Genomic DNA, 12,900 nt, shown 5'->3' with positions numbered 1-12,900 from the left:
TGGTCGGTGCGTAAAAGAACACTGTGGAGGCTCAAGCGCTCAAGACCTGAGTCCACGTGATACAGTCTATGCAAACGCGCCAACCGTAAACGTTCAAACGCTCAAGCTAGCGCTCAAAGACTCTAACCGCTCCACAAAAAAATCTTATTCTTACGAATTCGCGTCTCTGGTGTACGTGTGGCCGTGTAGCCGAAGAGCGCTGTCCCTTCAACCCTGCCCCTGAAACCAACCTTCAGGGAACGCTCGCTTCACCGTCAATGCCCAAGATCGCCGCGCTTTTTGCAACACTTCGACAATCCGGAAACGTCCTCGATTTACTTGGTTTTACAGCTATTATCATAAAACCTTCCGAATATCCTTACTTAATTGAACGGGTCCCCGCCACTGGGGCTGGGGCTGTGAAGTCGCACCTGAGTCGACTTCCTAAAAGCAAATGAGGTCATGCATCCAACAAGGAACAACGTACTCACGGTATCGAATGAGGGCAGCAACTCCAGAGCATGCTGGGGGTGGAACCATTGAAACAAGGCTGCCAACCCACGTAAAGGAATGAGGTCTGACGATATTTTGTCCATGACGGTATCTACAGGTGGTTGCGTTGAAGGAAGCAGAGGCTGATGCTGACTTTGACTGGAGAGATGAGAAGAATGAGACGCGCTGCGCCTTAGAGGCGGCAATTGGGAAGGTTGAGGCGGAGAGCTAGATGAGAGCTTGTTACGGTCGAAGGTACCATAAGCGTTGATTGTAGGGATCGCTGGGTCGGAGGTTTCCAGTGAAAGATCTGGAGAGACGGAACGAGCGCGACGGGGTGGTGATTGAGAATGCATGTGAGTTTTCGTCGTGATACGTTGTGCTTTTCTAAGTACGGGAAGGCCTGAGGTGATGGCGTGTTGGATGTTCTGACCATCAGTGTGGTCATGCTGGGATGGCGGTTCGTCAGGAAACGCGAGGATGGTAAATTGGAGATTACCTTGTGCAGAGGCCTAATAAGATGGTAGAGGCCTTCATAGTAGATTCCAAGCTTGCCTTGACCCGTCGTCAATGGGTAACAAAGGTGTCACATGGCCAAAGAAGCACCTCGAATGCGATGTTTGAGAGAAACTGCATATCTATCAACGGGTAAGAGTGAATATGAAAGCAAGTATAACAAACGCACCCGTCAATAAGGTCCAGCGCCATACGTTTCTCCGCCATGACTTTGTCCATCCCCTGTATCGACTCTCCGGATTGGATCTCTTCGGGGGTTTTGTGAGTGAGACGTGAAGGTACGTGGAACCAGACGAGGCAACCCAGGATTCGGGCATTTCGTATCACCTCTGACCAACATGTCCAGCCCAGCCAATAACGTTCGTACCTACGAAAGATTCAGAAGTGGTTGATGCAGAGGCTTGAGAGGGACTCGTACCCACTCATGGCCCTGTATGAGATGACAGAAACCGATTACGACGCCTACATTTTCAAGATATATGAGCTGTGCTTCCTTGCCTGTTGTTGAAGTCGTGGTTGAGAATCGCAGGTAGAAGACGGGGAACGCTGTTCATCATGTGCCCTTTTTGATATGCCAAGCAATTCATCACGTAACGCTGAGACACTAATTCCCTGACCAAACAATGAACGCCTGAGACACCTGCGCCTCCTTAACCTCACCGTCTGCCGCCAACAGCTGGCGCATGTCAACACCTACCACTCCTCAGTGTCAAACTCGACTATGCTTCAGTCCCGACTAACTTGCTATGTTTCTAGCCATGCCTCATCTTGTCAACTGGGACGTTCGCTGTACGCACACACCATCAATATGCGCTGTTGGCAGCGACGACCCCCCAATCTAATGAGCACCACTATACGCCGGTTCATAAGACAGTTCAGTCTCGGTTCTGCCGTCTTGAAAGATGATGCTTTAGGACCAGGTCTGCCGCTGTTCCATCTTGGGGTCTAGTTGTGCTAAGAAGTTAACGTAGAACGTGGCACGGGAGCTAGCTTCTCCAAAGTCACATATGCTCGGGTCGCTCCTCTGGTAGGACTTGTTCCGGGAAAGGAGCTGAGCGACATTGGGACCTTTGAGATTCACCGTTCTCGGATTCCCACACAGCTTTTCAAGTCGATCGTGACCGACATGGATGTCATGTTAATGCAGTACGGTGCCCCTCCTGAGCATAAAACGGAAGAGGCGACATCGAGGTTCTTTTCTCCGGTGCGAATAATCTAATTCTCTCGCGCCCTCGAAAGTTCACTGCAACCATTAGGTTTTCAACCACCTGGTTAAGCAGTTCTCTTTCATGTTGAGGAATAAACCAGAGACTATGATCAATGGTCACATTGGTACACGGGGTCGTGTCGACTACTACTTCCAAACTTTTGGCGCTGTCGCGGTTCTCTGTATTGAGATGCAGCTCGAGGTGGGAAACGATGATGAACGTTTGGAAGTGATTGCTCAGGTTATAGCTGAATGTGATTGTAAGCCTCGTGTGTCTCTGGTTTACATTTTCTGCTCCTGACCTGGATGTACAGGCTGTGACCTCGAAAACTCCGTCCAGGGATTTTCTCTGCCTATCCACTGCATTTTTACGGATGGCTTGACTTACGAATTCTTCAAGTTCGAAAGAAACCCAAATCCATCTTTTATCCGTGGTTGCTTTCCTGGAGATCCGAACCACCTCCGGCGTGGCCTGAAAGTACCCAACTATTCGTACATGAAGACTACTCTTCCTTTCATTCTCCAGCTTCGTTGCGCATGTGAGACAATTTTTGACATGATGCTGAGTGCATATATTGCTGGCTTAAAGGCGGAAGAAAAGGGGAAGAGGCAAGGTCCTAATTTAGATGGATGGGATCGGGCACTTCAGTTGGCTGACCGTGCATTGGCAGCATTTAGGCAAGCTGAGGTTCAACGCAAGGATGGTGATCTTGATTCTTCGGATGCGACCGTTGATCAAGCACTTCTTGCGCTACAGGAGAGGTATAAATTCTACTCTCATCTACAGTCTGACCAGTCATTTCTTACTCTCTCTCAGTACAGGAGCAGTGCCGACTTTTTACAGATCTGATCTCATAATGAAGGACTGGGACAACGTTGAGGTCAGGAAGGCATGAAATCATACCTTTATTGGCTGTAGTGTCCGTAACAAAAAAGTTACATTTTCAACATAGGTTAACATTATAACATGCCTCGTCTTAAGTTCTCTCTCGCACAGCTTGTCCATACTGGATTCACATCTTGCTCATAATCGATTATCTTCTGGCACCCTGGTGTTACTTAATGGGTACAGGTATGGGTCAGTCGCATCTTTGTCTCGACCACGCCCAACACTCACTCTATTTTTTTTCAGGTGTGCGCCTCCACGGGAAAATCCGATCCAAAAGTCGGGGATGACAACTGGCAAGTTCTTGGGTATTGCAGCAGTCTCCCGCCGAGCAAGCTTGATTTGTGTGTGACGGTGACGGAAGGATTGCAAGAATGTAACAATCCACAGTTCCCTCTTCCTTGCAACACGAGAACGTAACTTCCAATCACTCAATCGTACACAAATTTTTTCAAAACGATCCATGACTTGATCCATCATCGGTCTCTCCTTTGGATTCTCCTTGCACATATCACCGACGAGACATCGCATGAAACCAAATCCTTTCATGGGTTTCGTAAATTCCTCACCCTAAAAGAGCGAAGTTCAACCTCAAGTAACATCAATTATTCAATGGACGTACCTCCAGGAATTGACATTGTATCATGTGTCCTAGACAATAGACATCAACGGCAAATGGATCGCACCGTTGATCCTTAGCAAATTCTGGAATTGACTTATCACCCGCACCCCACCTCGGGTGCTCCAGGCGTTCTTCAAGTGGCACCGACAGGTCGTATTTTTTTGCGTGGCCAAAATCTATGAAATAGTACCTCACAAGCGCCAACGTACGAGTGGTATAGTATGAGGGTGTGAATCAAAAGTCACGCGCTCGCTGTGTCTCCAATGGATGGGGAAGTATCGAATATAGGCCAGTTGGGTCCATTAGGATGTTGTCGTACTTGACATCTCTAAGAAAGTTTGAGCTCGTCATTTCTTCTGAACAGCCAATACTAACCGGTGAGCTACACCATTGGAGTGCATATATTGAAGTCCCTAAATAACATAGAGTTAAGCTTAGAACAGCGAGTTGATAATGACGATACCTCAAAGACTTGATGAAAGAACTCAACAACTTCTCCAATTGTGTTGAACTTTGGCTCTTTCCAACTCTGGAGCACTGAGGGCATCACTAACAACTGCACGTCCTGCTCATCCGGCACGCCAAGCACGGTGGTTGGTATGCAGTGGTTTTTCGAATTGGAAAGGTGAGGCTTAGTCTCTCGTAGACAGACCACGATACAAGTGAATTTTTTATGTGTTGTATGGTTCACGTTGTATGTTGAACGTTATCGAGGATCAAACACCACTCAGTTTGTCCTCGCTCTGCTGCCGCTCTGACGGAGTCTTTGAGGACGCTGAGACTCGAGACTGTCATGGAATCAAGAGCCTTCCGTACAGTGTTGTCGCTTACGATGTTTCCGAAACGGCTGTAGACACGTTTGACATCGATATGTGATTTGGCCGCAAAATGCCATACACCCAAGGCCATCGCAAGATCCCCGTTAGCGAAATGATTCCTTGAGAGTATAAACGAGCTAATAGCGCCGACTTGGACCTGAGAGATAGTCAGTACATCAAACCTCCGATATTGATATAGAAAAACTAACGATTGGATGTGGGCGTCGTTTCTTTACAATGAAAACACCGCCCTTGCGTGAAGCGGCCATGGGCTCTGTCATATACCAGGAAACAGGTGCGCGAACCTTGTATTTCTCGCATAGCGCAGAAATATTGAACTCTCCTAGAGCTTGCCAAGTTACCAATTTGAAGTGATCTGGGCGGCGGCCATTCGTAGAAGCTCGAAGATGATTTTCGCCACCTGGAACGTTTGTACGAGAAAGCTGGTCAATCTCCCGATGAACATGTGTAGCGACGAGGTTGGTTGCCCATGAGAATAAGGAAGGACGAGCGTGAAATATTTCAGCAGGAGATACAGAAGGAGAGAATAGGGCATGACGCTCGGAATAAAGCGGCGAAGAGGGTGAGGGTGCACTGTGTTTATGCCCATAGACGAGGACAATAATGTCGGACATCTTGATCTTGTTCCGTCCTTGGAGAAATCGAGAGACGGCCTTTGCGTGAAAAGAACCTCGAAAATCGGACTCCCCTGAGGCTCGGCAGAAAACAAAAGCGCGATCTCTGCCTCAGCGGTCCCAGAAGATGGGGTGAACTTCTTGAACATGACATGATTTCCGTCATCGGTCCGCATCGCGTCTAGCATATTTAAAAACTGAAAAGTGCATGAGAGAGGGAATTCCAAATGATGAACGACTTTGTACCTTTGCAGTGATACCATCCTCGTAATCATAATATCTCAGACCCTTGTTCCGCACCCAAGAGGCTTTCCAGTCAACCTGATAGCGAGGTCCAAGAAGGTATCCACATTCCTTCAGCCAAGGTTGGTGATCGCGCCAAAATACTTCGTCCTCAAAAGTTGTCCATCCTCCGGGTCTTGGATATTGGTCTCCATCCAGAGGTCCAGAGAGAGTTGGTAGCGGCTTGAGTGTCCAAGGTGAGAAAACAGTTGAATTGCGACAACAACAACGGGACCCACAACCCATCTAAGGCTTCAGGAACCCAGTGTTTTCTAGTTGGTGTCAACAGGTCGTACATTCACAAGAAAAAGAAGAGTCAGCGTGAAAATATTATCTACCTCCTGTTCGTAGAAAACATCTCCAGTTGGTCTCAGTTCATTCGAATTATGAGCGACGGAGGTCGACAACTGAAAGGTTGTGCTTTGGCCCAACCCACATTTGAATTGGAGCACCGCTAATAAGAATGCTTGGAAAATGACTGGGGAGGGTATATCAAATTTATATTCTGTGAGTAGCAGCATCACCGGTTTATAAGGGGGTTAAATCCAAAAAGAAGAGAATGGGTATCATATCCCGGGGTATACACATCAAGATGCCGCTACTGCAACAATCGGCTTCTTGTCCTGCTCAGCCTCAGTCACATGTCTTAAGGATAACGAGCACGTCGGCTGCAGGCGAGTGTCGCTTGGAGGGCCAAGGTAAGCGTTGAGGCAAGGCGAGGTCTTCAGTTGCTTGATATCTGCATGGACGATTGCGTGGCAGAATAAGTCGAGATCAAGGTCGTTCTAAATGTTTGTTAAGTAAGGTGTTCTTCGGTGTCTTGTTCTTGTACTTACATCGTCATAACCTGGCGCAAAATGTTAGATCCGCGAAAATAAAGCAAGAGGGAGCACGCACCGAAAGGTTGCTCAATTTCCTCGCCTGCAGCGAGAAATCCAAGGTAGATGAAGGCGGCGATAGCGACGCCTGGGATGGTGTAATATCCGAACAGGCTGACTAGCTGAAAGGGGAGAAAGAAAAGATAGATCCAAACGGTGCTAATCGGACGACGTCAGGGCGTCATGATACCAAGATGAAGAAGGGGGCGTACTGCCTGTTCGACAAAAGAGATTTGAATCAGTATCGCTGAAGTTGGTGAAGTGATCCCTGAAGTCACCTGATATGAACTGAGTAAACACTGCAAATGAGACTTAGTCAGTAGCAATAGAATGTGCAGACCTACTCACAATGGCAGAGGAGTAGTCAGGATGCGTTCAAGCCCTGCGAAAGTGTTTATGTGCGGAACCAGAAGCGCGGATAAAAGACGAACCACTAAGACTATCTTCCATCGCAGCAACAGCGTTAATCATAGGCCCCATGCTTGAGCCTAATGGGAACCTTCAAACAGGGAAACACTCATCGAACGGATAAACGAACCAGGAACCGTGCCCCTATCTTCCAAGACGCTGAGCCACTCGCTGAGGCATCGCAAGATCTCCAACGGCAAATTCTCTCCGCTACCTGCAACTCTGGGCCGGTGCTTGTTATACAAGCTTGATTGAACGGGTCCCTGCCATCGGCGCTGGGGCTGTGAAGTCGCACCTGGGTCGACCTCCTAAAAGCACATGAGGCCAGGCATCCAACATGGAACAAGAAGGAACGAGGTACTCACGGCATCGGGTGAGGGCAGCAATTCCAGAGTGTGCTGGGGGTGGAACCACTGAAACAGGGCTGCTAACCCAGGTAAAGGAATGAGGTCAGACGATATTTTGTCCATGACCGTATCTGCGGGTGGTTGCGTCGAAGGTAGCAAAGGTTGATGCTGGCTTTGACTAGAGAGATGAGAAGAATGAGACGCGCTGCGCCTTAGAGGCGGCAGATGGGAAGGTTGAGGCGGAGAGCTAGATGTGAGCTTGTTAGGGTCGAAGGTACCATAAGCGTTGATTGTAAGGATCGCTGGGTCGGAGGGTTCCAGTGAAAGATCTGGAGAAACGGAACGGGCGCGACGGGGTGGTGGTTGAGAATGCATGTGGGTTTTCGTCGTGATACGTTGTGCTTTTCGAGGTACGGGCAGGGCCGAGGTCATAGCGTGTTGGATGTTTTGATTATCAGTGTGGTCATGCTGGGATGGCGGTTTGTCAGTAAACGTGAGGATAGTAAATAGGAGATTACCTCGTGGAGAGGCCGAATAAGATGGTAGAGGTCTTCGTAGTAGATTCCAAGCTCACCTTGAGTGTCGTCAATGGGTAATAAAGGTGTCACGCGGTAAAAGAAGTACCTCGAATGTGATGTTTGAGAGAAACCGCATATCTATGAACGGGTTAGAGTGAAAATGAAAGCAAGTATAACAAACCCACCCGTCAATAAGGTCCAGCGCCATACGTTTCTCGGCCATGACTTTGTTCATCTCCTGTATCGAGCGCTTACACTCTCCGGATTGGGTCTCTTCGGGAGTTTTTGGAGTGAGACGCGGAGGTACGTGAAACCAGATGAGACGACCAAGGGTTCGCGCATTTCGAATGACGTCTGACCAATAGGTCCGACCCAGCCAATAACGTTCGTACCCGCTCATGGCCCTGTATGAGATGACGAAACCGATTACGACGCCTACATGTCCTCAGTATGAGCGGTGCCTGTGACAAACAAGACGTACCGAGAACTGTCAGCATGACATTCGGAATCTCCAAATGCATAATTCCTCGCATAGAAATCATGGTGATTGCTGTGAGAAGCGTTAATTTAGTGGAATGGATACAGCTTACGTCGCAACTCACCTGAAGCAAAGAGGGTATGAAGCAGGACCGCTGGCCAAATTCTCCAAACCTGCCAAGTCTCATTAACCATTGGATATCAATGAGAAATCGCGCTCGTTCGTGTACCACAGATCCACGCCCCAAAGTCCAAGCTACCAAGGAATACGCAGGAACGTGCGGAATCGGTTCAAACGCGGCTAAGCTGGAGCCCGAAGCTGGCAAAAGTATGTGATTGTTCGTGCTGGAGCGTCTCTGCGCCATAGTACCAGAACGAGAGCTTTGCGAAAGGAACGACGATGTGAAAGAGAGTGAAAGAAAAAGTGGAATCGGAGCACGTTTGGAGCACGTGTAACAGGGGTTCATCAAAATCAGGGGCCAACCCTAAAATCTTCCGCTAAGCTTCCGCCACAACCGCGGCGTAGCTTTTCAATAGCTTTTCAATGGTGTTCGCTGTCTAACATTGGCGCGGGCTTGCTGCGAGAAACAATTATGTTACAGGTATAATAAAGGGCTATTTTTTTTTCCGACCATCTCTTCCTGGTGCCCATCACCATCCGTCGCCCCCGCTACTATCCACTCAGTATGACCAAGTCATCTTTCTTACTTCGCGTATTAACACCTTCGGCAGAGCACCCATGACTGACAAGAAGCTTGATCCTCCTGCCTATCCATACGGGGTCGAGGTCGAGTGGAATGAGGCACTGCAGCGTCTCGAAAAGCAGATGGTCGTTTATCGACAGGCAAAGATGAGAGGTACCGAAAAAGAGATAGGTGGTGCTGCGGAGGATGTCGCCCTAGCTATGGAGGACGTTGCGACCAAGCATCCGGACCCCAAATTCAAGAAACTATATCGTAGGAAGGCCGATAAAATTCGCAAGTCGACCGGCGATAATCGTGATGCTGTGGTTGAGGACATTGGGAAGGGTTTGTTGGTCCTCCTCACGACGCCGTTCGCCCTCGCTGGAGCTATACTCGGTGGGGTTGGTCAGGTACTTGGTGGGGTGGGGTCCATGTTACGGGAATGGGGAAAAGTCGTCAATAGACCCAGAGAGCTGGTAGGATGAAGTTGCGACTTCGAATTGTCAGCTCTATAAAAACATCATGGGTTTACTTACCCTGTAATCAACTTCTTGTCGACGGCCTCGGCATTACAATCATCTGTGCCATAAATTGGTACTTCGCAAAGATATCCGAAGTAGACCAGGACAAATTCCAGCACAAATATTCTGTAGAACGATCAGTGATAGACTTGCATCAATATCCTAAGGACGTCTACTTCTTATCCCCTAAGTACCGATCGAACTCTAGCCCTCTCTTCCCAAAGGCGCCGGATTAATCTTGGCCTCTTCGTCTACCCCAGCGGAGTGTGGGCGATCCGAGCCAAAGAGTCCGTGTAAGTGTACAGGCGCTGATTTATTCACCGTTGTGATATAAAGTTGGGTGACTCGAAAATCATCGCCAAATGTGCGCACTAGCCTAACCGCGAAAGGTATCAGCTTATGGTACAATGAGGTAGTGAATTAATCGTCCGTACTTGGCGCTGAACGAGACACTCTCTACCCTTTGCGCAGGCCCGACGCGGATCCTAAATTTGAGGTTGCGAGTGACGGTGAAAAACCCCGCGACGATTCCACCTCCTTCCTTCAGTGACGTCAAATGAGATCACTCACGGAATAACTCCATTAAACATCTCGTACCTCTGGAACCTCAAAGACGTCTTTGAAAAGCACTTTCGCGAGGCTCGCGCCCTCCTTGGCTCTGACCAGATAGTCTTTTAGTCCAGGAAGGAGGACAGACTTGTGATTGATCCGGATGTCGAGGCCTGCCTTGTTCGACTCTTCAGAACCTAATTCTGATTCCAATTTCGAGTCCGCCTCTGACGCAAAGTTCTTCGGAAACGTTTTATGAACGAACAATGAGTCAAGATCAAGTCAAGATACTGGGGTTCCTCGTTGGGGTCGTACGTCTCGTAGAGGTACTTGAAGATTTTCTGCACAAAGGACGTTAACACGCCAGGGGTTTCTTCTAGCATCTTATCGGTTTGAAATTTCGCAGTGTAACTTTGAAAGATTCATAACAAGCAGTGTGAGATATTGCAGTGGTACCTCGAGTCGTGATGGCAATAAATTCGTCACGGTCCGTTACGTCACGCTCCCAGCCTTTCCACTCCCATCTTGCGAACCGTGTCAAGAGGTGTCAGATCGGTCGATCTGCTACGTGAATGATGGCAGGGTACCCCCCCACCTACCCCCCCAAATAAGGAAATACGGCAATGCGGCAGCGTTGATGGCATCCTATCATTCTTCCACCATCTCCAGACGCATCGTAGGCAAAACGACGCGTCCTCCTCGACATATCCTACAAAAACATGTCAAGGCTTGATGTATAATATACTTGTATATAGCTTATTTTCAGCATCAAATGTGCCTTCATCTGTTCATAGTTAACTCGTCACATAACTGGGTTTCATTTTTCAGCGAAGAAACCAGCCTCTACTCGAGTGATGCATCTCCTGTGCCCAACCTACATCAAACATGGGTATGACCACACATCCAACCCCCTTTGTTGGCATCAAGCTGGTAGACCCTATAAACTCAGTACATCTGTTGTTGCATTGTTGCAGAGGATCCTTTCTTACTATCACCACATCAACAAAGAGCATGTCCAGCTCAAATGTCCTACAACAATCATGTTTTTTATCGATATCCTTCCTATACCAACACACTGTTATCTTTATTGACTTTCGCTGAACTTTTCTCTTTGTGAATCAGTCGCTGCTGGTGATCCTATTGATGAGCCATCACTTTGCCGCTGACATACCGACCCTCGGAAATTACCGGTGTCAAGCTCGCGTGGCCAGATCACACGTTGCAAATCGACCGATCTGACACCTCTTGAACCGTGTACTAAGCTACGTATACCTTGACGATCTGTTTCTTAAGATGACCCTGGCAGCGAGGATGTGACGGGGACAAACCTCTCAGGCTCCTCCGTTCCAGTGACTGATTCACTCCGCTCAAGTTTTGGAATACTTCCGCTTTCTGGAGTCGGTGAACATCCACCTGTGAATTGTGGCTCTGATATAGCCCGCATCTTCGCTACGCCGAAGGACAATCAACCTGCCTACTCAGTTGCATCAATTATCTGTAGCATTAGTAGCGAAGAATGCTCAACGACGCCTGCAAGAACGCCATCACCTTCTGATGAGCTACTTCACGAAGTGAGTCGTCACCGTCTTCAGGCGTTTAAGGGGGAGGACACAGATGTGATACGGATCAAGTAACCCACTCAAACCTGATTAGGTACTTGTTTTTTACCATTGATTATGGTATTGGCGGGCTGACATTTCCAATACGCCTCAGGCAACTAGATAATATAAGCTAGCATCAGTATGGTAAGTGATTTATTGTATTCACTATTATCCGAAGAGTTATTGTGTCTCCTGCAGAAGTGCTGGAATGTCCAATTATTCTACACTGGATCTGCTCAAACCTCCTGTGTTATCGTCGACCGAGTTCACAGCAAGCAACGGTTGTCAGCTCAATAATATACCAGATTAGAAAGACCACTAATGATATCAGTGATCACTGCCACAGCTCTTGATTATGTTACGCGGCACGTCGAGCCTCCCACGAGTGGCATCAATCATCTATTCCCCTCAAACCCCTCTAAATGTGTCTCTCGTGTGATTTTCCACTCCCTAGGTTCCTTTTTTTGTCTGTGTTGGGAACAGCGGTTCTTTTCGTGCTGATTGATTCCGTAAATCAAGTGCCAGGTTGAATACCTTGGAATCTACACGATGCCCTCGTATAGCGGGACGACGCGTTGATAAGAATCTTCTGCCAACATACGCATACGCCCAAAGTTAAGCACTTTGCCGGTCTCAAGCCAGTCTCATTACCTTCTTCGCAATGCAAACGAGTTGTTCACTTTCTGCCGAAAACCTTAATTCTTAAAATGGTAAAACATCACGTGAGTCCGGCGACCAACATAACCGAGTGTTCGTCGAAATTTTCTTAAGGTCGTGAACTTTCGTCTCCTGCCTTCTCACCACTCCAATGCCACTTCCAAATCATTCTTACTTGCGTACACGTAATTTCAACGATGGTAAATTTTCATACAAATCAATATACGAAGAAATCGCCACAAAACGGCTCAAGCACTTGGAGGATAGGTATGTGGGGAGTGGAAATACTGGTTTCCCATGGCGATAGGGCTTGACGATATGTACTGATACCTATTGTAAATTCCAGGAACTGGGTAACCAGATGGAACCCACATCGGCGCTGGGTGTAGAGGAACTGGCATCGGTGGCTGCAGAAGAGCGGTTGGTGCTGGAAGGAGAGTTGGATGCGCCGTGTGGCTAGTTACGGGCGTGGTCGAAGTTGAAGTTCGCGAGCCAGATCCGCATTCCTTCGCTTTCTTCCCGCTCGCTACCCTCGCTCCATACGCCTGGTCCCCCAGTCGTTTCCGTCCAGTCTTGATTGCTGGCATGACTTTCTTGGTCTCGTTCCAGGTGCGTACATTTGGTGCCACTTGTTGAGAGGCCGGAAGCACACCAGCCTTAGAGAGCGGTCCCGAAATGTTTAAGCATTCGTCGAGGGCGGTGTTGAGGTTTGCGAGAGAAAAACGTGGTTCGTCAATTTCTCTAAGCCTTGCGGCTACTCTTTCAAGTTTCTGAATTGTGTCATTATGACTTCCAGGACCAATCTTCGGGCTTGATCCCTCGAC

The 12,900-nt window shown here is 48.3% G+C and overlaps 7 protein-coding genes across 7 annotated transcripts; 2 read left to right on the top strand and 5 right to left on the bottom strand.

Moving 5' to 3' along the window:
• Nucleotides 1–336: 336 nt before the first annotated feature.
• LACBIDRAFT_312462 (uncharacterized protein) lies at nucleotides 337–1,413 on the bottom strand (the record flags this gene model as incomplete). The annotated part of the gene is made up of 6 exons (XM_001888147.1): nucleotides 337–423; nucleotides 471–920; nucleotides 971–1,026; nucleotides 1,078–1,109; nucleotides 1,157–1,354; nucleotides 1,406–1,413. The coding sequence occupies 6 exons, from the start codon at nucleotides 1,411–1,413 to the stop codon at nucleotides 337–339; spliced, it is 831 nt and encodes a 276-aa protein (XP_001888182.1).
• A 382-nt stretch (nucleotides 1,414–1,795) lies between these two features.
• LACBIDRAFT_333536 (uncharacterized protein) lies at nucleotides 1,796–3,044 on the top strand (the record flags this gene model as incomplete). Its single annotated transcript, XM_001888190.1, has 4 exons — nucleotides 1,796–1,907; nucleotides 1,959–2,191; nucleotides 2,244–2,454; nucleotides 2,509–3,044. The coding sequence occupies 4 exons, from the start codon at nucleotides 1,796–1,798 to the stop codon at nucleotides 3,042–3,044; spliced, it is 1,092 nt and encodes a 363-aa protein (XP_001888225.1).
• Nucleotides 3,045–3,218: 174 nt separating this feature from the next.
• Nucleotides 3,219–4,249, bottom strand: LACBIDRAFT_312460 (uncharacterized protein; the record flags this gene model as incomplete). The annotated part of the gene is made up of 5 exons (XM_001888146.1): nucleotides 3,219–3,650; nucleotides 3,703–3,878; nucleotides 3,952–4,028; nucleotides 4,078–4,115; nucleotides 4,166–4,249. The coding sequence occupies 5 exons, from the start codon at nucleotides 4,247–4,249 to the stop codon at nucleotides 3,219–3,221; spliced, it is 807 nt and encodes a 268-aa protein (XP_001888181.1).
• A 140-nt stretch (nucleotides 4,250–4,389) lies between these two features.
• LACBIDRAFT_312459 (uncharacterized protein) lies at nucleotides 4,390–5,155 on the bottom strand (the record flags this gene model as incomplete). The annotated part of the gene is made up of 2 exons (XM_001888145.1): nucleotides 4,390–4,677; nucleotides 4,730–5,155. The coding sequence occupies 2 exons, from the start codon at nucleotides 5,153–5,155 to the stop codon at nucleotides 4,390–4,392; spliced, it is 714 nt and encodes a 237-aa protein (XP_001888180.1).
• Nucleotides 5,156–6,024: 869 nt separating this feature from the next.
• Nucleotides 6,025–8,430, bottom strand: LACBIDRAFT_312458 (uncharacterized protein; the record flags this gene model as incomplete). Its single annotated transcript, XM_001888144.1, has 14 exons — nucleotides 6,025–6,222; nucleotides 6,274–6,284; nucleotides 6,335–6,437; nucleotides 6,528–6,603; nucleotides 6,664–6,697; nucleotides 6,747–6,803; nucleotides 6,854–7,031; nucleotides 7,089–7,538; nucleotides 7,589–7,644; nucleotides 7,695–7,726; nucleotides 7,774–8,023; nucleotides 8,070–8,138; nucleotides 8,191–8,239; nucleotides 8,296–8,430. The coding sequence occupies 14 exons, from the start codon at nucleotides 8,428–8,430 to the stop codon at nucleotides 6,025–6,027; spliced, it is 1,698 nt and encodes a 565-aa protein (XP_001888179.1).
• Nucleotides 8,431–8,804: 374 nt separating this feature from the next.
• On the top strand, nucleotides 8,805–9,233 carry LACBIDRAFT_333533 (uncharacterized protein; the record flags this gene model as incomplete). Its single annotated transcript, XM_001888189.1, has 1 exon — nucleotides 8,805–9,233. The coding sequence occupies one exon, from the start codon at nucleotides 8,805–8,807 to the stop codon at nucleotides 9,231–9,233; it is 429 nt and encodes a 142-aa protein (XP_001888224.1).
• Nucleotides 9,234–9,666: 433 nt separating this feature from the next.
• On the bottom strand, nucleotides 9,667–10,831 carry LACBIDRAFT_333532 (uncharacterized protein; the record flags this gene model as incomplete). Its single annotated transcript, XM_001888143.1, has 5 exons — nucleotides 9,667–9,810; nucleotides 9,867–10,015; nucleotides 10,084–10,229; nucleotides 10,418–10,527; nucleotides 10,808–10,831. The coding sequence occupies 5 exons, from the start codon at nucleotides 10,829–10,831 to the stop codon at nucleotides 9,667–9,669; spliced, it is 573 nt and encodes a 190-aa protein (XP_001888178.1).
• Between the last annotated feature and the right edge of the window lie 2,069 nt (nucleotides 10,832–12,900).

The sequence above is a fragment of the Laccaria bicolor genome, genomic scaffold, assembly GCF_000143565.1.
Source record: "Laccaria bicolor S238N-H82 LACBIscaffold_52 genomic scaffold, whole genome shotgun sequence".
NCBI lineage: Eukaryota > Fungi > Basidiomycota > Agaricomycetes > Agaricales > Hydnangiaceae > Laccaria > Laccaria bicolor.
Note: the sequence above shows the minus strand (reverse complement) of the source record. Positions and strands in the feature narration are given on the sequence as shown.